General features: G+C 41.7%; 1 protein-coding gene across 4 annotated transcripts in view; it reads left to right on the top strand.

The window, feature by feature from the left end:
* The window catches only part of DOK5 (docking protein 5), a 44,565-nt gene that overhangs the window by 19,858 nt on the left and 1,973 nt on the right, over positions 1–22,734 (top strand). Inside the window, exons 2-8 of one of the 4 annotated variants that reach the window (XM_061375669.1) lie at positions 662–769; positions 12,136–12,250; positions 12,329–12,469; positions 13,203–13,392; positions 14,843–14,978; positions 20,888–20,950; positions 21,156–21,276. In XM_061375669.1, the coding sequence (XP_061231653.1) occupies positions 662–769; positions 12,136–12,250; positions 12,329–12,469; positions 13,203–13,392; positions 14,843–14,978; positions 20,888–20,950; positions 21,156–21,276 (874 nt within the window). The remainder of the gene's footprint in view (positions 1–661; positions 770–12,135; positions 12,251–12,328; positions 12,470–13,202; positions 13,393–14,842; positions 14,979–20,887; positions 20,951–21,155; positions 21,277–22,734) is intronic. The other 3 variants (XM_061375670.1, XM_061375672.1, XM_061375671.1) reach the window with 3 other exon arrangements.

The following is a 22,734-nucleotide window of genomic DNA, read 5'->3' as shown; positions in this document are numbered from 1 at the left end:
AAGATGGTGAGAAATAGTGGCAGAAGTTTGAGAGAGGAAGTGGCTTAATGCTGTAGATGGAAAGGAGGGTTTTTTTTCTCCTCTGCACAGTTTGCCACAGATTACTTGAATTTAAATTCAACTGGACTCTGAAAGCAAAATGCCAGTTGTCAGAATGGTCCTGGGTTCTACAGTTAAATTATCTTTTTTGCTACCCAGTAATTCAGTTCCTTCTCCCTTATGTGTATCCTTGTTTTCCTTGCACATAGAATATCTCTTATCCTTATGTGATGGAAGATCCATTACTACCTCTCTGCTCAAGCTTTCTTCATGTCCATCTGAAACATGCAAGACTGGAACCTGTAATAAATCCATGTGGAAAAGTCTGTCACTTATTTTTACAAAGCTGTTCTTAGAAAGCCTTGCATTTGCAAGCATAATTACAGCTCATTGTTCCTAGCACCTTTCAGGCATTCATGCGCTGTCTATAGAATTTAGATTGTGTCGTAATTCAAAAGAAATAGTAAGTATCCATTAGCTTGATTTTATGTTTTGTTTAAGCTACTGAGAGCCATTAATTGTAGCTCCAGAGCAAGAACTGATTTATGAGTTTAACATCTATGTGAATGTTAGTCATATTAAAGTCATTGTAGATGCCAAGTTTACTCTCTTGTGTTTCTAGATTTACCAGAGATGCTGGTTAGTATTCAAAAAAGCTTCAAGCAAAGGGCCAAAGAGGCTGGAGAAGTTCTCAGATGAGCGAGCTGCTTACTTTAGATGCTATCACAAGGTAAGGCACAGGGTTGTTTCTTTTCTCAATTTTGTTTTATACGTACAATCAAGAGTCAAATCTGAAGTTGACATGTATTAATTTGGTTGAAAACTGGATTTTTTTTACTATCTAGGTCCTAAACCCACTTGTGTGTTCTTTCATTCAGTGAAGTAGAGGCAAAGTGTTCTGTTTTCTGTTTTGAAGCAAACATCTTGCTAAGCTAATGGAAAATGCCTTTATTTTTAAAGATGTCCCTTTTCTCAGCCCTTTAAAGTCAGGTCTGAAATATTTGCAATGACTCTGACTCTTCATATTTACAGTAACATCCACCCAAGGTAATGTGAATTCAAAAAGCTGGATACGTAGATATTCTCATTTGACTAGGAGATTGCATCTGTGGGAAGACAGTAGACAGCTACGAGAGGTGAAGGCTAATGTGCAAATTTTTCTTGCAATGATGGTGTGAAAACCCTTGCTAAATTCACAAGTATTAAAAGAATGAAGTTTTCCCCTCTAATCACTACTCTGGAGTTATGTGCACATTTCATATTCATCTGAGAATTTACATGTGTAATTCTCCTGGGCATGGAGGTGAAAATAAGAAACCTTTTAACTCAGAATCATTGTTGGAAAAAGCTTAATATATTAGAAGATTAGGAATTATGTGCTTAATTCCTAGGACTCGGTGAGCACAGCTCAGCTTGAGGCTGATCCACACTTACTCATTTTGACATACATTTAGGAGGAAATCTTGAGGGAATACCAAATGTGAATTCAGACTTGTCTGTTTGCATACCACGTAATTTGTAAAGGATTGCTCATAAAACCTGTGGCTATTCGTAGTAAGTCATGCCCAGAAATAGTTCATTCAGATTTACAGTAAGCAACTTTCAAAAGTAACGAGAACTGCATGTTTTTCATCTGATGCGTTTGAGGGTGTGTATAAGACAATTTCCAGCTTTGTGTGAAATGCTGCATTCACAGTAATGTGACTCTGTCCATTATTGATGCAAATCTGTATTTATTCGATTGGATTAATGCAATATATTAGCAGCACACACTGTCTTGAAGTTCACATTAAGTAATGAATATGAAATCCAAGAAGAATCTGATTAGGTTGGATATTTTCTCTTCTTTCAAGAAGATCTGTGCCTGCACACTTATTTATGATATGTATAACCTAACAGCAGTTTCCTACGTGCATCCGGGGTCAGCTGTAACAGTTATTTTTCTCCTGCTCAGTAGCTGGTGCAGTGCTGTGTTTTCAACTAGCCCGAGAACAATGCTGATAACACCGATGTTTTTAGTTGCTGCTAAGTAATGTTTACTCCAATCAAGGACTTCTCAATCTCATGTTCTGTCAGTGAGGAGGGGTGCGGGAAGCAGGGAGGAAGCAGTGACAGGACACCTGAACCAAACTAGCCAAAGGAGTCTTCCATGCCACAGCAGGTCATGCCAATATATAAAGAGGGGAGAATTACCCAGAAAGCCCAGATCACTGCTCGGGTTGGGCTGGGCATTGGTCCACTAGTGGTGAGCAATTGTATTGTGCGTCACTTGTGTTTATTGTTCTCTTTTCTCTGTTTAGTTTTGTATTCTCTTCCCTTGTTATTTCCATTATCATTATTATTATTGGTGGAGCCAGTAGTGGTTTTGTGTTATACCTTAGTTACTGGACTGTTCTTACTTCAACCTGTGGAGTTAAATTCATTTGATTCTCTTCCCCATCCCTCTGGGAGAGGGGCGCACAGGAAGAAGGGAGTGAGTGAGTGGCTGCATGGTTCTGAGTTACTGGCTGGGCTTAAACCATGAGACTCTGGATCTGGAGACTAATGCACCATAGAAAGTCTTGCTATCTTGGAGGGATTTTTAGTTATAAGTCAATCTTAGCTTGTAGTTAACAGTTAATTTTAAACTGTTGCTGCTTCTATAAATTTAGTTTCTGGGTTTCTGTGGTAGCTCGTGTGACAGGAATAAAGAATGATCAAACTCCCATATCAGTCAATGGGAATTAACTGTTTAGTAGCTGCAAATTCTTGCTTTCTGCTTCTGAAAGCTGTAACTGTACATAATCAGAGCTGTAACATTAATAAAGGCAGTAAAGCAAACCCTAGTTTTGACTGAGGTTTGAGAAATATCATAGCACTAAGACATCTTCCACACATATTTTGTGTGGATTTTATCAGAACTTGGCCAGATCTAGGGGCTCTTTCAAGCAGGATGGCGGCCTAAATTCTCATGTCTTGAGGGGAAGAAATTTTTACCTGTTGGAGGAGTAAACCACATTTGAATGCATTGAATCCTCTTGAAAGTGCTGGAGTGAACTGATAGATTATTATTTTCTAAGTCTCCTTTGGGACAGGTGAGGTTCCTTAGGGTCTGAGTCTTACGAACGTTAAGTGAAATATACCTGAGGTGATCCCTCTTGCATTGCTTTTTAGTGTCTTGGACCTGTTGAGCTAGACTACCAGCTCCAGTCACCCTGAGCCCTTCCCCTAAAATTCTGTCTGCTTCAGGTCCCTGAAATGTAGACCCAATGTAGACTGGGATACAGTGTTGAGGTTTCTGCCAGGAACCTCTAGTCCTCCTGTTAAAATGGACATCTCCCTTCGCAGCATGGGAGCTGGATGCTGTGGACGTACTTGCTGAGAGCCACTGAGGTGCAGACAGGCTGGATGGCCTTGTGGGATCTGCCCTGGAAGATTGCCATTGGCATTTGTTTTCATTTATCACTCCTCTTCACCACTCTGTAATGAAGCAATGCTAACCAAGTACAGTGTGATCGCCCAGGACAGTGGGTTGTCACTAACACAGTGTTGCTGGTTGGCAATGGGGCTCTGCAGTATCCCTGTTTTTCCCCTGTGATGGTAAATGAAGCTGTCCCCTAGTTGTAGAGTCATCAGCTATACAAGCTGATGGATCCTGTTTAGTTTTAATGAACCTTCCTGAAATGGAACCTAATGAATATTAAATAGCATTTTCTGGCTAAAATGTGTTAACTTACAAAGAGCACAGGTGGAAAAAAACAAGTTCCTTTTTCAAGTAAGCTTTGTAAATGTGTGAAATTCTAAGGTGGTGAATGATGCAGCTTCTAACAGTATTAAATATGAGGTGTTGAAAAAGGAGAACATGTCTCTGCTGCTCTGTGCAGCTCTATAGTTGAACTGATTCTTATAAAAAGCATAATTAATTATTAATAAACCCCAACAAACAACTTGATATGGCAGCCTTCAACTAACTCCACTTGTCACCTGGTTTGATATAGAATAGTAATGGGACTTTGGTACTCAAGACATCATCCAGAGGTTTAGGATAGTCATTGCTGTTGTCCTGATACACATTTGGTCAGCCTGAGCAGCTGTTGTAATAACAGCTTGATGGTGTGTGGAGGCTTTTCTGTGAGTATTACAGTTCTGTCACTCCTGGACAGAAGGCTGCATCCCTCTGCTGCTGACAATGAAGTTAATCCTACAAATGAGAAGCCCAGCTAGTCTGTTAATATGTCAAGTGTCACTGTGTCATAAGCCTGTGCTAATGAATCTAAGGATGAACGCAGTTCAGTCTGACAGATGATACTGTTAGAGGAAAACCTCACTTACAGATTACCAGTGTTTCAGATATACGATTGTTAACTTCCTGCATCGTTCTGAGGTGGTTCTCAAACACTGCTGAAAGCAGCATCAAATCTGGAAAACTGAGGAGCCCCCACTTACCCCATCAATCTCAGGAAAGGTTTAATTAGTCATAAAACTGTAGAAAAATTTAAATGATGAATGGAGCTAATTTTGCAGTAGCACCTGCCTCCTGCACTGAAGTGTTGAATTGTTTCATTTCGTTGCTTTTTCCTTTCGGTGATGAATTACAGTGCAATTGTTACTTCAGTTTATTAGTGGAAAAGGGCTGTCCAGAGCATTTGTTGTGCTGGCACCATAATGGTACCAGTCACTGGAGCTGAGTTGCTGTGGTCTGAGACCGTACATCATCTCCTTGGCACCTTTATCAAGTCAAGGTCTCCCCTTTACCTACCTGACATTTAGGTCACAAGCAGTGTCTCTGGGGTGCCTTGGTGGTGCTTCTATTATATTGAGGGGGTCCAGTTTGTTCTCATTTGAATGCCTGATGTATGCGTCCTCTACTGCAGCAACAAAAGAAATAAGGACTATATGTGTGTGTGTATATATATATATATTATTGACCTTTAAATCCTTTCTCATCTTGTTCTAAGAAGTGGAAAGGTTAAAGTGTCCTAAAATACAGGTCGTCTGAGAACAGTCATCTGTTCCATTGTGAAATGAACTGGAAATTTGCATACACAAAGCAAATTGCCCACTTAATTCACATGGTCCCACAATGGACAGAAAATAATTAGAATCCAGGCTACAGAACCTACACAGAGTTGCCTTTTAGGTACCTGTCTAGTTTTCACTTGTTAAATGTAAATAATAACCACAAATTACCATTATGCTTTAACAAAATAATATTGGAGGAAGAAAGACATTCTTATTTCTCTCAGTGACTTTTGACTTTGCAGTGTGCCAGAAGAATCCTTAATATTTCCATACAAAACCAAGTAATTGCACACTGCTGACAGGAATATACTGATTCCTTGAGGGGATCTAAGTTTCAATCCAATTGTATTAATCTTGCCTTGAAACAGCAGAAGTAATTTAAACAGCCTTTCTGTCTAGTTACGGAGTAATCCATTTGGAAAATTGAATTGTGTAATTTGTAATTGTTTTCCAGGCTTCCTAATGCAAAACTGTATTGGTAGCAAATTAAATGTTTAAAGTATGACCACTCTGCTAATAACTATCTGTTAAACATTTATTTAAATGAATACTATCACTTAATATGAATGAAACATTTAGTTTGAGGCTTTAAAAGAATTAAAGTAACTGGTCAGGATGTTTTGGTATCTTCACTATGCTGTCATACAGTGAGGCTCCTTGCAAGTCTGTTGTGCAGGTGGGTGCCCTTCCATTATGGAAGGACATACCTTGTGCATGGGCCCACTGATGATGTGAGTGAAGGAGCAGTGCCAAGAGTGATGGTAAATACTGGATCTCTAAATCTGGGTGTTGTTCCTGGCTTTAATTTCTTTGAATAAGTCAGTGTGTGCCCTTCTGTAGGTAAACAAGGGAAAACTGGCATATTTTTCCCACTGAAGAAAGGAGATACAGGCAGGGTTGTACATTATGTTTATATATTTTTAAGAAATATTTAAATACCTATTTAAAATCATAGTGTGTTATGTGTACTTAGTAACTTAGATATATATATATATATATATATATATATACATATATATAGCCAAATCTTATAAGCAGGACTGGGCTGGAATTGCAGCAGCAGCAGCAGCAGCATTTTCCATTAAATGTCCCCCTGGTGTGTCCTAGGAAGTGTTCTACCTGTACTCATCATGGGGGGAATTTCCAGGAAACAAAGAAATACAGAACCAAGAAGTCCTAAATTAAGGTTAAACCACAAGATTCTTAACAACCACTGAATGTGGCAGTTGTGGAGGTAATAAATACATTCCCTTGTGTTATATTCTGAAAGGCTACCCACATTTGAGATTTATGGATGAATTCAAACAATAGTTTGAATGCTAAAGACCATTTTTGGTAAACAGTGTGTTTGGCATGTTTTTGAAGGGAGTGAGAGAGATGAAAGAATCTTTGCCTGAGTGAAGCTCTGTCTGCTGGTACTGCCAGTAGGGAAATGACTGATTAATCCCTGTTCCTGGTTCAGAACTCTCTTACCACACAGGTCTGCAAGTATTTTAGGTTTTAATCTGATGAAATGTGTTTAATCACATGGATTGTCATCTTAACGTAAAGGAGGCTTGGAGGTAAAGGGGAGAAGTATGAAAAGGGACATCTTTAACCCCAAACAGAATCTCATTCTTGTGACTTCTCTGTTAATACTGTTTTAGGTCTGATGTTTTTGGTTTATCCACGTTCTTAGAAGTAAGTTCATAAATGTGCATTACTTATTAATCTCAGATAAATAAATCATACCTCAATTCAACCCACCATGAACCCACTGTTTTACAAGAGCTTGGCAGAAGGAGAGTTATTTAAAAAACGTGCAAAAAAAAAAGAAAACTTAAACCTCAAATATTTGTAGGTGTTTGGTGTCTGCTCCTGACTCCTCTCCAAAAGCATGGTAGAGGGGATGTTAGCAGCCTGCCACTTCATCAGTGTGAATTCATTACATATGTGCCAGACAATTTGAACCATCTATTACAAAAGGGTAAGCAACAGGAAGGCTATTCAGGCACCTGGGATAATGATGGCATTTTGAAGCACCTTGCTGGGTGGCATGGTGGGGCAGAGATCAAGTGATCTATAGAGAACTTCTCTCTTAGGATCGCAGGTGCACTGTTGAGCCTTGGCAGCAGGAACAGCTTGGCCTTGCCAGAAGGCGCTGTTACCACCCTGGAGAACCTCTGAAAGGTGAGGGCAGTTTCAGCAGTGCAGCCCCCAAAGGGAAGAGCAGGCTGAGATTATGTTCTCACTGAGAATATATTTGCTGGACATAAAAATTGGGTGCCACAAGGTTGTGTCCAGGACAGAAGGTATGCAAGAGCTGAAGGACGGAATGCAGGTGACTCTTCTGCATCCTAGCAGTTGTGCCACTGACTTCAGAAATAGTCCCAGAGTGCCAGATTTTGTCCATCTGTTAAGCTCCTTGTGTTTGCTATGTCTGAAACTGTCTTATCTGAAACTGTCTGGGAAGAGACTAGAGTATGTGCATAGTAGTGTAGACATTTGGACCTGGGTCAGAGGTCAGAACTAAGGGCTACCCATCTGTCACCCTTCAAAGAGCAATGCTTTGGTGTCATCTTGTGCTGCTCAACAGAAGCAAACACCATCAGGAAGTCTTCAGATTGATGTGGAGACTTTCGGACCATGCTCTTGTGAAATGCCATTATACAAGAGCTCTCAAGCAGTCAGTGCAGCACAGAATTACCCAGAAGCTGCCAAATGTTGTAGCTAGCATTTCTACAAATATAAATACCTTTCCTCCCCCCCACCCCATTTCAGAAGCTAAAACATGAGTTATAAAGGATTTGATGATCGGTGAAGTCAATGACACGATGGTATTTGATTTCAGTATTTCTTCAAGGTATTGTCCAAGGGGTGAAATCGCCTGCAATTTTATTTGACCAGGCTATAAAGCAGATGTGGTTTTGGTACACACTGCTTTGCAGTGCGGTCTGTGTGCATTCACACATGGCATAAGGAAGCTCCTGACTTGCTGTGCTTCAGGCTGTGGGCTGGTATGTCCTGTCCCTTCTCCCAGGACATAGTGCTCAGAGATAGGGTGACGAGGAAGGGATGCAGGATAGAGCTTTATAAGCATATTAAACAAAAATCCTCATATAATTAAATTGTTCACCCCATCTCTGTACCCCTTTTTCCTTCCTCCCTTTCCTGTACACCCACCTTGCAGACCAAAGGAAAACCTAACCCTACTAACGCTCAAGTCAGTGGCACTCTCATGTGCTCTCTATCTTCATCCTTCTCTCTTGTGTTGACTTAGGGAGAGTTTGCACTTAGAAAAATGTATTAACTGCTGGTTGATACCCCAGAAAAGCAAAACAGGCCACTGTGAATACTGCAAAGGCAATAGCTGAAACAAATAATGTTTTAGGTAATCTGCATTGTCTTCTTTGTACCACAGTGTAATTAGAAGGAGTACAGTAATAAAAAGCAAATGTAGGAGAAGGCATGTTTAAATGAAACCAAATTTTTCTGTTCAGAATGTTGAACTTTGGGATTTCAAGCATGAGCTGATCCTTGTAAAATCTCTATTGGAATATATTACTCTTCATTTGGGATTACAAAGAAGTACTTTACTGCAAGAACTAACTGGCTTTTGAGAAGAATTTATGATAAGAAGGAAAAAAACTTGCTATTCTCAGCTCCAAAACGGTGCCATTATATTTGTGCCTTTTTTGTGTTCAGTCATTTCTAAAGGGGAATGAAGGAGTAGTGAGTTTTGCTGTCATGAGGTTTAGTCACCCAGCCACCACATTTCTGCACACCTTGAGTGCTGCACAGCTCCCTGATGGTCCGTTGAAGAGACTGCAGCAAAAGTGGCTGTTCTCTCTCGGGGGGAGCAGTGAGATTGCTGCGCTGGGCCACAGGATGGAGCTGCTGCGTGTAACGTTTGGAGAAACCTTTCTTGACTGGGGGACCTAAAGAAAGAAAATTATGGGTTGCAAGGCATGTCTGTGGCTTCTGACCTATGCTGTGTGGTGGGTAAACCTTGTTGGAGCGACCAGCTGCTTCTGGTGTGAAGCCCTGGGCTAGGGGGAGACTGCAATTATCTGATGTATTGGCAGGAGGAAATCTCAGTCCCTGTGGCTGGTTTCAGAGATGATGCAGTCCTAGACCTGCATTTTGGATACGACACTTAAGAAACAGTGTGCAAGGCTGGAAGATGCTGGGTGGGCAGGGATGAGACTTGAGTGCAGAGACTGGCAAGTACAGGTTGTTTCTAGTACTACAGGAATGAGTGATGGATTCATAGAATCATAGAATAGTTAGGGTTAGAAAGGACCTTAAGATCATCAAGTTCCAACCCCCCTGCCATGAGCAGGGACACCTCACTCAAACCATATCACCCAAGGCCTTGTCCAACCTGGCCTTGAACACTGCCAGGGATGGAGCATTCACAACCTCCCTGGGCAACCTATTCCAGTGCCTCACCACCCTAACAGTAAAGAACTTCCTCCTTATCTCCAATCTAAACTTCCCCTGTTCAAGTTTTAACCCATTACTCCTTGTCCTACCACTACAGTCCCTAATGAAGAGTCCATCCCTAGCATGTCTATATGCTCCCTTCAGAAGGATGCAGAGACTCTAGGAGCTCATGTAGAGAGATAGGGCAGTAGCTGCAGCTTGCAGCAACTTGGGAGGTAAAGTGTGGTCTTAGGGATGCTGGGAGTGATGAAGGTAAGGTGTACAAGGTTGCAGCCGTAGTAAAAGAAATAGTGATCAGAAATGTCTTTCCTTTAGTATAGGCAGGAAAAGCAAATTTTGGTGTAGGCAGGCAAAGAAATGTTTTAATCTTGTCTTTCTCATTTTCCTGGCAGTGTTATGAACATCCTCTCCCATCTGCACCAGGGGTGCATGGCTTTGAACACAGGCTCATTGATGATGCTGTTTGGGTGGGTTGGTTGGTTTTAATTTCCCAGCAGTCTGCAGGAGTAGGCACCATCCCACATGATCCAGTGTCCTTTTCCTCACTCACTGCCATGTAGGATGTCTTCCTGCCTGGGGCTGAGACAGCATGTGCTACCCCTCACCATGGGCAACAGTTGACTAGGTGGTACTGCTGAGCCTCCTAGCTGCTGGAAGTGCTTTTGGCTCCTCAGTCAGCATGGAGAGGCAGTTTACTATTCCCTGACTGGTACAAATACTTTCATAATCTCGGTGAGCCTTGTCACAGCGTCCTCAGGTTTCATCAGTCTAGAGACAATTACTGGGATATCCAGCAGCGGGAGTGTGACATGCCTGATCTTAAGAAATGAGCTTTCCATTAGGACAAATCCTAGGTAGCTAAATGATTCATTACCAAAATGTATGGCTGTGTTCCGCTTCTGCTAACTTTCGTACTTGTAGATACAAAACTTCATTAGCACATTCACTTGCAGAAGATGTAAATGCGCTCAGTATAAATGTCAAGGTAGTTGCTGTCCTGAATGAACATTTCCTTCCTGCATTTGAATCTTTTTTTTTTGGCCTATGAGAAAAATACATTAGGGTTGAACTTGGCAGCTGGCAATTTGTGCTTGACCTGTCATGTCCTGAGCACGATAGGAATAGGTTATGACAGATTTGTCATGCTTAACAATGAGTTTGTCAGTACCTTGTTAGCACTGAGGGATGTGCTTCCATCACAGGATTTCCTGGAAGAGTAAAAGGCTGCTCATGCAAAATTAAATCACAATTAGGAAGTTTCAGTTTTGACACTTCTCAAAATCCTGAACCTGGAGGCTATAAAAACCTGAGCTCTAAATTTGGCAGCTAAATTTGGCTGTTTCTGCAAACCTTTTGCAGGAGGTTTGGCATGTTCCCCATGGGATATTCTTTCCATTATTTCCTTCTGCCTACTGCCCATAAAATGAGTTCCCAGACATTGGATCTATTATTTGTTTTTATTTTGCCCACCAGCTGCTCTTTGTTCCTTCCATTCACAGTAAGGTTACCTTTTTGGGGGTTGGCTGTCTGTTCTTCCCTGCTGCCAGAGAATGTGCAATAAAATGACCCCAAGAAAGAGATTTAAGATGGAGGGGGTTGTGCTGGCGATCCCAGGATGCTCCAGAGAAGTGGTTTCTGTTGCTAGACCCTACAACACTGATTACTCTTTATACTTCCTGAGTCCTATCTGTGAAACAATTGCTGCATTTCTTTGTTTAGAGTTGATGCAGTTTGATATGAGGCTATTCCACAGAACTAAGGAGACCAATGTAGTCAAGGTGTTAGGTTGTACAACTTTGGGAACATTTCTGTTAAATTCCCCCTTTTTCTCTCTCTTCAACCCCTACCACATTAAAGAATCAGTGAAATATTTTCTGAATAATGAATATCTGAATATGATTTCCTGATTCCCTCTCTGGGTGCAAGCCTGATATTAAAAGGAATTTAAATAATGAAAAATTTCTCCTCAGTCAAATTTAGGAATGTTACTTGCGGTTGTGAAGGTGAAAAGTGGATATTAGAAACATGGAGCAACTGTAGTATGTATTTACTAAAGCTGTATGCAGGGTAACAGATACATGTTTATTTTTTTTGGCACGAAAGCTGTTTTTCCAATCGCTTTTTGGCAGCCACGCAGCAGAAGTCTGTGATTACAAGTCTTTGAATCTTTAATGCTAAAAAGCTTTCTAATAACTAAAACTGTGCTTTTTTAAGTGGACCATTTTAACAAATCCTTAATTTAGAGAGCAGCTTTTCACCATTCTTACAGTTTTGTCCTCCATGATGAAAGCTGTACTGGAACTGGACTTGCTCCTCCAAATGGCTGAATCCTGTAAGTTTTTTTCTTCACCTTTCTCTGCTTCTGCTACATCAGGTTGGTCTTTCTCATATTCTTCATGTAAATACTTCTCAACCTGGAGTGAGCGTTGATTCCATCTGCCTCTTGGCTAAAATCCTGGTCAGATGGTGTTGCACTGAAGTTCATGTACAGACAAGAGGGAACCGGACAATGTGGCTGCTTCATCATCCAGGGGCTTCAAGTTGATTGTCTAAGAATGCTTCTTTGTGCTTTTTTTTGTTAGATATTATTCTTTTGTCTTCTTCTCCAGTCAATAATGGATATGTGTCTTTTCAAGCTCCTAATTAAAACTCTAACTTGTGCTTTTCCAGGTCACAGAGCTCAATAATGTGAAGAATATCTTACGAATGCCAAAAAGCACAAAGAAGCATGCTGTTGGAATTTATTTTAGTGATGACACATCAAAAACCTTTGCTTGTGAGTCAGGTGAGTAAAATGGCAACGCACGTTAGCAAACAGAGCATTAATTGTGAAATTATCAATACATTATATACCTACACACAGATTTTCTGGGCATTTGTACAGAACTTGAGGCAGATGAGTGGTGCAAGGTGCTGCAGATGGAGTGTCTTGAAACACGGATTAATGACATTAGCCTTGGAGAGCCTGACTTGCTAGCATCCGGAGTAGAGAGGGAGCAGAGTGGTAGGTACATAAATGTTGACCTTTTAAATCTTTATTTGCACCATTTTTAAGTCTTTTGGACTATGCTCGTGAATATCAGGAGTCAAGTGGAGCAAAATTGTTTGTTCTGAGCCCTCCTTCCTGTTTTGTCGGGGGTTCTTGTTTTGGGGTTTTATTTTTGGCTTCTGTGTGTTCTTAATTGCTACCAGAGATAATAAGTAAGGTAATGAATTATTTTGGAGAAGCCCATTCCTTTCTGAGACTAGTTGCTCTTGAAAATGGGGACTATCTTTTGTTTCTGTATTCTTGTATGATGTCTGTACAACAGTTTCAGTTTGTGACTGGGGCTCTTTGGCAGCAAATCAATAATAGTAATTGCATGCAAAACCTGAGCCCATGGCTACTTCACTTTCCTATGCAAATGAACTGGTTACATGCAGAAATGCAATTGCAATGTATTTATTCATGCACACAATTTTAGTAATTGTTTGCAAACATCAGGGTAATGATGGTGCGATTCTCTTCAGTGTCTGAATGCGTGTACAAACGTTTGATGCCCTATGAATGCAGCATTCTGACTGCCCTAGACATAAAGTTTATTGGGTTACTGGAAGGATTTGAGTCTTTGTTTTTGAATTAAGTGTTCTAAGTGGAAATAAGATCTTATCTTAGATATTGAAAACAGGAAATTCCTTTAATGAATTGCACATTTAATGGGCAGGGATTTTAGACTAACCTTTTGTTTTTCTCCCAGAGAGATTCAATGTGTATTTGATGCCATCCCCTAATTTAGATGTGCATGGGGAATGTACCTTGCAGATAACATTTGAGAATATCTGTCTTTGGGACATCCAGAATCCCAGAGTAAAACTCGTCTCTTGGCCATTAAGTGCCCTCCGGCGCTACGGACGGGACCCCTCTTGGTTCACATTTGAAGCTGGGAGGTAGGTCTGTGTTCACTACATTGCATTGCTTTCTTCGGTGGTGCTCTGGATCACTTATGCAGGGTGTTGAAGGACATGAGAGCTTATCTTCAAACAGAGGCTAATCTGTAGTCTCTGCTAAAAATATATATATTTTATATGTATAGATTTACCATATATTTAATAGAGAAATTATTTATATATATAAATAATATATATTTTTATAATAATTTATATTCATATAATTATATATTATATATAATAGTTTATATGTTAAAATATGTGGTAAAAATTGAAACAAAAATAAAACCAAATAAAAACCCTCTCTTAATTCCAGGTTGCAGCCTGAAAGGAAGCAGTTGCTAAGTAAAAGTGCCTGAGGATGGGGGGGGAGGAGTTGAGGTATCCCAAGGGTTTGCAGGATGGAGGCTGGCAGCATTGTATATTACTGTATAGGATTGTTCTTCAGTAAAACTATATATGAGACAGAGAATTGGACAGACAGGTCTGGGAAGAAGAGGTGAATATCATGTACCCTTTGGATACAAAGTTATGGGTTCTGTACTGGAAGTGGAATTTGAAGTTGAGAGCAGTGAGTGCCAAGTTGTTTCCTAAAAGCAAACTGAAGCAATGGAGCAGGAACTCCTCTTTCTCCATTGAGTGGATTACCAGTTTCCATGTTTTTGACAAATGAATTTGTAAGAAGTTTGAATGCAATTCCTTGTTTTAGAAATGATGTTCTGTATTGCTTCCTGCAGCTCAGTTTTAATGAGCTGACGTCTTTGGCTGGTTGAATTTGGAGCACTTGTTTATTGAGCTATCAAATCGTGTCTAAAGGATATGGATGCATTATTTTGGATGAGCACATGAAAGAATTACAGTAGTAAAAGAAACAGATGATACAATTAACTTATCTGGAAAGGGAAGAGTGTTTAAATGTCCATCTTCCGTATTACTGCAGAATAACGCCCCTTGGTGGAGGGAAAGGATACGCTTTTATTTAGCTGATTATGCATTAACCATGATAGGACAATGCAGTTGGGATGCTGAGGATAGATATTTATTGTTTCAGGTGGAAGACAAAACTCTGCAAAGCTCATTACAGGCAGTGTGAAAAGCCTGCAATGGGAAGACAATCCTACCTGGCACAGATTCAAGACAGGGTCTAAGTATTAAAAATCTGTGTCTTGTGCATGATCTCTCTAGAGCTTGAACACTTAAGATAGATCAGTGGTACTTAGCTGAATCCCTGTTTGGTGAGAGCAATACAAATGTAGGCTAAAACAGCAAGGTTGGACCAGGGCTGCTAAGACCCATAAGCAAAGACTTAAGTAACTTTGTTCCATATTTCAGCAACCTCTGTTTTCTTACTGCTGGTGCAATAGCACTTCTAGAGCAGCATGATAAACTTTTGCTTGCTCATGCAAACTTAAATCTCACACTTGGATCCCATCTGTTCTTGCTTTGGCAGGATGTGTGACACAGGAGAAGGACTATTCATCTTTCAGACCAGAGATGGGGAAGCAATCTATCAGAAGGTTCACTCCGCTGCTTTAGCCATAGCAGAACAACACGAGCGCTTGTTGCAGAGTGTGAAAAATTCAATGGTACGGCTGCTTGCTATGTTTGTTGCTTCACAGTGGGCACCAACTAACAATATGTGATGTTAAGTTTTGATTCACAGATAGTAAGCAGTCTGATTATTGCTTTCATTACATTGTGCCTGATTACAGTTAGGGTAATAGATTTATAAACTGGGACTGCTTTTCAAGAATCAAAAGAGGGAACTTAATGCTTGATTTTTGTGTTTGCAAAGCTATCACTAAATGTGAATCACTACAGAGATGATAAACTCCTGTCAGTTCACATTCTCCTTAGGTTCCTTTGATTAATCACCATCATGAGTTTGTTTGGAAGCATTTTTCATCAATCTATTTGCAAGATGTTGTGGCTCATGCTCAGTTTTACATTTACTAATTGATGTCTACACTCCAAGGATGATTTGGAGGGAGTCATATGGTTCAGATTAAACTAAGGCGGAGGACAAGATGTTTGTCTGATCTCTCCATGGATGTCTGTTTTCCACAAGTGCTTTTTGTATATAAAACTTGTTTTACAACCCATATAGAAGTGTAAGATGCAAAGCTAACATACAGATTGAAAAAAGATCATGTGGGATCTCCAAAAGCATTCTGTCTAAGGGAGGCAGTTTATGGCACTTGCAGCTAATGTGTATCAGGCTCTTACTAACTTTCGCATAACCAGGGGAAGTTTAGGTTAGATATAAGGAAGAAGTTCTTTACTGTGAGGGTGTTGAGGCACTGGAATGGGTTGGCCAAGGAAGTTGTGAATGCTCCATCCCTGGCAGTGTTCAAGCCCAGGTTGGACAGACCTTTGGGTGACTTTGTCTAGTGTTAGATGTCCCTGCCCATGGCAGGGGGTTGGAACTAGATGATCTTAAGGTCCTTTCCAACCCAATCTATTCCTATGGTTCTATGATTCTATAGTAAATGAAATGGGAAAGTGAGGAAAATTCAAGTCTGTTTCTATGTGGGTTGTGCAATGCCTTTACTTTCAATAGGAAAGAGCCTAGTTAGTGTTTTATATGTAAATTATATATATATTTATGTAGTGTGATATACCAGCGTGCTGCTCTGTTAACTTCTGGCTAGTGTCATTACAACGTGTTCCCTTCTGTAAAGCCCAAGAGAGAGCAGTGTCTGTGAAGATGAAGTACTGACTTGGAGCCTTTCGTGTGACAGCCTCTGCCCTGTGTCCATTTGGATCACATGCTTTTTGAGTACTTCCAGGTGTACTAGGAAGAGCTTGTCACTTTGCTTGCTTTGTAAAAGCATTAGAACTAGCAGGTAAATGCTGCAGCCAGCAGCACTGGTATTTTTCCCTTTCCCAGTAAAGTATCATCTAACACCATCTTTGCTGCTTTTGACTTTTGTTTAAAACCAAGAACCTTTTAGTTCTAGTTAACGAAGGGCGTTCGTGTTCAAAAATATCCCGAATTATCTGTGTTGAGACAGATGGGTAGATGATACAAGTACTCAACACCAACTAAATTAAGCAGATTAAAATTAACCTAGGCTAAATCAGCATAACTAGCTAACATTTGTAGCCCACCAGGATCAGAAGCAATGGAGTAACCTGTTGAGAGCACAGCTTCATTTTCAAAAACCAGGGATAAGTTCTGTAGGAATAGGGAGAAGGCTTACAGGCAATTTCATATTCATTGGTTTTACATTTGTGTAATAGCATCTTAAATAGATGATGTCTGATGTTGTACTGTAAAATTTCCATCTTAGAAGTGCCAGTAGACTCAACAGATGCACAGTTGCTGTAGATTTCAATAGAGAGCAGCTGCACAACCTCTAAAAGCTTTTTCATGAACAGCATCCAACCATAGAACCTAAATCTAGTTTTATGGATGCTAGAGTGCTAAGTGGGGGTTAAGAACGTATTCCTTTTGGAATGGAATGATGAATGGAAAGTCTTGTACTTTAGTAGCAGAATATGATAGGAGTCCTTATGCCCCAAATATTCCCAAGTTCATCGTAGACACGTTGTCTGGTTCAGAAGTAGTAAGAATTGGTGGCTTCTCTGGAGTTCAAGGATAGTCAGATTTAGAAGTTTATGCAGAGCATCACTGTATCAGTGTAGACTCAGAAGGTTTCTTCTTCATCTGCTGATGACAAAATATTTGTAAAGTACATCTTTGTTCACACAGAGTGATTTCCTCTGTATTTTTATCCTGCTTTGGAACGCCTCAACAAGGAGTTCATTTGAGATGCCTGCACTTCACACTTGGCTGTCTATGTGATTTCTATCTCCAAGAATTATTTACCCTGTGAATTTTCATATTAGTGAAGCATGAGCTTTTATTTACAGAAAGGGTAAATAAAAGAAAGTAGGATATAGGGTGTTGAGAAATGAAGTCTACACTGCATGTCTTCTGTTTGCTCCTGTAATCCTAACTACCGCTACATCAGTGTTATGATTATCCCAGACCAGGGTAAAGATGGTATTAAGCTTCTGAGGGCTTCTGGAGCCTATGCACAAAAAAGCCCCAACAGGAAACCTCAGCTGAATATCCCATGCTGCTAGAGTGAAATAAAGCTGCCAAGTACTGTTGAGAATGTGGGCTATAATGTGTCTGTCACCTCCCTAGCAGTCACTCTCTTTATGTTACAGTATGTTGGTTCAGTTTGTGATTGTAACTGGCTCTGGCTCTTGAAATGCATGTGGGAAATTGACACAATAGTGGTTCTTCAGCTTGGGAACCTCACCCTGACATGTTCTGTTAACGGGCTGTTGCTTGCCTCCAAGGTCTGAGCATACGCTGACCAGTCAGTGACACTTGCATGAGTTGGTTTCATTTAGTTTCCTTTCCTTTTAAGTGAATTCAAAGATCTCTGGTTTTTATTTTAAAGGGAAGAAAGAGCTGGCTTTCCTTGGTGATGCATGAAGCCTTTCTGGTCATTTGGTAGCTCATCACATCCAGATGTTTCATTCCTTTCACTTTTGCATTGCCAGACAATGGAAAGAAAATATCTTTCGGGTTATATTCGGGTTATATTTTCATGCATATTTGCTGTGCAAACTCAGGGGAGCAATGCTGTGAATTGACTACTATGGTTTATGCCTGCTCTCAGTTCAGGTTGCTTTAAAAAAGCCGTTACAACTTGACAGGTCACTAAGAAGTAATAACAGCAAACTTCCTGGTTTTGGCAGCTAAAGCTCCATGCTCCATAGAAAGCTACTATCAGCTGGTTTATCAGCAGCCTTCCCTGATTTTTTCCCCTCTCAGCAACTCAAGTGTGATCCACCTGATGTGCCTTTGTCCAGGCTGCTACTATCTTTTCCCATTTCCACAGAGATCCATAATTAAGAGTAGAAATGCTACTCACTTTTGACATAAGAGGAGAATAGTGAGTATTGGTGTAAGATGGGTAGGAGTCAAAGCAGCAGCAATGTTAGTGCCCTTCAATTTCCGAAGTTGTTTCTCTTAGTTCACCATTCTGTAGTTTTGCTGTAATGAATTTAGCAAATGGCTCTTCAGCAGTTATTGTGCTGATTGATTTGGATTACTTAAATTTGCTTCCCTGGAAAGAAAACCCCCTCAAAAGCACAGTGCGTGTAAGCTTCTCCAGCTGGGGATCTCAAGATGAAGGCTTACCGAGTGCAAGTTGTTCTTTGAAAATAGGATTGTCCAGCATTAGGTAACCAACAGAACTAACAAAATCTTTAATCCTCTTTCTTTTCTTTCCTTTTGGAGCCATATTCCCAACTAACTTGAGAGAACGGTGTGCAGGTGTTTCTTTTCGCGGCTTTTGAGGGGTTTTTGTGTTGTATGTGGGTTTTTTTTGGTGCTTTGGATTTTTTTAGCACTACTACTTTTTTTTTTTTTTTTTTTTTAATGCATTTTTGCCAGCTTGTCAAGGTGGGACCCAAGAAAGAAAATGCTTAACCTTCTGGGAACCAGCCTCACCCTATGTTTGACCCAAAGCTGTGCAGAGCCTCAGCAAACTGCCTTGGTGTACACCTCTGTCCATATCTCCTCTGGGTGACAGGAGGTTGCACAGCAATTCCCCAGCTGCTCTCAGCATTAGCTTCCTCTTCGCCATCCTCAACCCCTTCCTCTGTGGATCTCTCTTAGCTGCCAGAGCTGCAGGTGGCTTTGTGTTGTCCCTCATTGCTTCTCACACTGTTGCTGCTTCTTTGGTTTGAATGCGGCTTAACATAACTTGATCCCTGCCATGTGTGCAGGGAGCTGCGTTCAGACTGCTCTGGGGATGCTGATCTTTCAGGATTCGGCATTCTCCTTCTCCCCTGGGCAGAAGAGGGCGAGAGGCTGCGGATTAGGTGCCCTCCAGTTATCATTAATACAACAAATAGTTTGCTATGTGGAGCTGTGTGCCCCACCTGGTGCTCTGCTCCCAACACATTGCTCATGTGTGTTCCAACATATCAATTCTGGCTGCTTTGCCCTGCTTACAGTGCCAGGTACTTCTGCAGCATAAAGCCAGGTCATTAGCAAGTTATTCCTCCTCTTTCTGTTGCTGCAGAGTTACAGTAGGTTAATTGTGAGAATGAAATCAATCATCATTAAAGCTGCTTTTGCTTGCAGTCCGAGGTGTTTTGATGAAGTGCTGTGAATTCAGGACACGACATGCTAATTCTTATCTCCAGCTGTGGGGTTTTTAATTCTTCCCCCTGCTGATTGAGTTCAGGAGGGTCACCCTCCCTGGCCCTTCTCTGTATCTTTATCTAACATTTCTCTACCTGTGCCTCTTTCTTTCCTCCCAAGATAGTTGTTTGCACTCCTGACAGTTAAGGCTGTTGCTTGAAGCGCCTTAGCTTGCTGCCCAACCCGCCAATGGAACCACCAAAAATGGCATCTACAGGGAAGTGCCATCCTCGCAATGCTCTGCTGATTTTTATTGCCAGTGAAAGATCCCTCGTTGTTTGTTTCCATGGTGCTGAGGTGTGTGTGGTGACACTGTGAAGGGTGTCAGGGCTCTAGTGAAGGAGCTGTAGAAATACACTGTGTGATGTAGGCGGAACCTTGTGTGCTGCAGTGACTCACACCCAGCTGACACAGAGGTGGGTGTTCCAGGAGCAGAAGTTGATCTGGGTTTCGTTTTGCTTTACATTCACATCACAGGCACAGTGTCCGCTGTACAAGGAGTAGGCTGAAGGTAGATGGCAGCTCTCAGTAACTTGGAAATGGGTCTGTTCAGCTACAGCCAGCCCTCACCTCATTTCTGTGCTTGCTTTGCCTGTTTGTTTTTGCTCTAAAATATACTGGTTGTCGTGTAAAAGGTTCTTTCACCTCAGGTTTCATGAAACTAAAGTGTAAAACTTGCCCCTTTTGCATAAAAGCTGACTTTATAAATTGGCAAAGTCAAGTGCAGTCCTGGTGTGTTTGAACTGATTTATTCCTGAGCTGTGAGAGGAGAATTTGAACTGCACTGTGTGGCTTTTGGTGAAATTCAAACATTTTTATTAGCTCTCACATACATCTTATTGAATTAACGGGAAAAAATGGCTTAAAGTAGTCAGTTTGTGTGTATTTTTGTGTTAAGTGTAGTATAAATAACAAAAGGCTGTGATTATGTAAAAAAAATGTAGCTGAAGGCCCTGTATGGAGGTGAAAGTGTGAGATGGGGCTTCCAGCAATGCACTGCAGCCCACGTGCCCTCCTCCCAGCATACCTTCAAGCAGTCTAGCTAAAGGGTGCAGTTATCTCCTGTTGAACTCCCATGCCATTCAGCTGATACGTTCTTTGGCTGTAGGAGAGGTGAATAGAAAGTGCTTCAAAACTAACAAGAACAACTTGCCCTTACCCATGTGAAACATGCCCGCTCAGGTTCTTGGTGTCCTGAAGCTGTATTTAGCTTTGGGAAGTTGCTTGTGTAGCTGGGAAGACCCTCTGATGGCTTTGCAGCTAAAGGGGAAGGATACCAGCCTTCTTCTACCTTCTGCTGATCCTCGGTTTCTGTTTCAGCTGCTTGAGTTACAACTCCCTTCAGGGGAAGCAGTGCTAGCCCAGGACCAGGGCAGCACCAAGGTGAGCTTTGGTGTGCAACAGCAGCGTGGCATCCTAACCTGAGTGGTGTGTGCCCATGGAGACTAACCCCTGAGCTAGTCACTGCTGCTTGTGCAGGGTGGGAGATGGAGGGAGGGAGAGGCTGTGCTGGCTCTGTCATTAGCAGCCTTGCACCCCTTAGCTGTGCTATTCTCAGTCTCCTTCACATCAGTTTATTGCTTTGCAGCTTCAGATGAAAATGAGCGAGCGAGCCGTGTCCCTCAGCACCATGGTGCCCCTGCCCCGCAGCGCCTACTGGCAGCACATCACACGACAGCACAGCACTGGGAAGCTCTATGGTCTGCAAGGTAAGGGGCTTGGGTGGGAAGAGTCAGTGCACAAATCGGATCAAGACGTTCATTGTTGAATCATTTCAGTATCTGTCCAGCCCACTGAAGGCTGATGTTCAGTTAAGCAAGTTGCCACTGCAGTCTGGTTGATGGAGGGAAGGGCATATCCCACCTTAAGATGGACAGCTTGGCAGAGGGGGTTATGATCAGGAAGTGCTCTTCCTCCTGTTGGAGAGGGATCCTTCATTTGACAAGTTTTCTGACAGTTATTACAGGATGGACAGTTACCAAGATTGCCCAATCCTTTCTGCTACCAAATTCTTTTAATGGCACCTGATTTTGTTTGCCAGACTTATAATATTTGACTCCTCTCTCCTTTGGATGGCTGCCTCATAGGAAGAATGATGCAGTCTTCATTATTCATTTTGTGTACATTCAACCAAAACTGCATCCTCAAAACCAGCTGAATTAGGGAAAGCAAAAGGAAATGGCCATGATAAGTAGTTGTAGAAAACTGTTGCTTGAACAGCTGCAGTGCTGCCACTGTGCATTGCAGCATGGCCTGGCGATGGGCAGATGTCTTCTCCAGATCCCCTGTTTGCTGTCAGCCCACGGGGCAGCACAGCTCAGTCCCCTCACACCTGAAAGCCTCTCCAGGCTGCAGAGAGTCCCCTCCGTGGTCACCAAGGGACATCTAGTGGTTACTGGATGCACGGGGGGTATGGAGAGGAAGCACACCCTGCTGCGGGAAGGGTGCCTGGTGCGGTTTGCTGCAGTGCTGGCGAGAGCCGTCCATGCCCCTGTGCTTCAAACCTGAACTTCAGTCTCCTGAGAGTAAGAACTGCAGCACCCAATGTGTGGTGTTGCTGCACTGAGCTGGCTTCCCCAGAGGCACCCCTAGAGTGGGAGCTGGAGGTGCTCAGTACCTATGATGAGCTGGTCCAAAGTCAGCATCTTGTAGCCATGTAGTCAAACAACACCCCCATTTGTGTTTCAAAACACACACTTCCACTTTAAGCTGTGTGGATTGGATGTGTTAGTGTTTGCATGGAAGTTGGCATTGCAGAGTTGTGAAGTCAGGATCAGGGCATTAGAGAAGTCATCAGAGAACAGACTAAAGACTTCGTACAAGTGTGTCAGCCAGGAGCATGGAATGGAAGGAGCCAATACCCCCCATAACTTTATAACATGTGGAATAAAGGCTGAGCTTGGGTAAACATTTGGATGATAAACTGAAGTAGTTTCCCTTCATCTTAGGGGCATTAGAAACTGAATCAACCCACCAGGGTATGGGTTGATTTCTCTGCCATCCCTAAAGGTCAGGGCCGATGTATGCTGTTCCAAGTGGCAGCCCTGCTCTTGGTCCTTATCCTGCTAAAACCCCTCGAGGTAAACCTGTGTTTATCAGGAAACTTCAGGAGCTGGCAGGGCTTTCTAGTACCAACATGGAGATATCCCTTACTTAACACCAACTGT

This window comes from Neopsephotus bourkii, unplaced genomic scaffold, assembly GCF_033783945.1.
Source record: "Neopsephotus bourkii isolate Nb327-2 ecotype Australia unplaced genomic scaffold, CSIRO-AGI_Nbou_v1 NB_1663, whole genome shotgun sequence".
Lineage (NCBI taxonomy): Eukaryota > Metazoa > Chordata > Aves > Psittaciformes > Psittacidae > Neopsephotus > Neopsephotus bourkii.
This window is presented reverse-complemented; position numbering and strand designations above follow the sequence as displayed.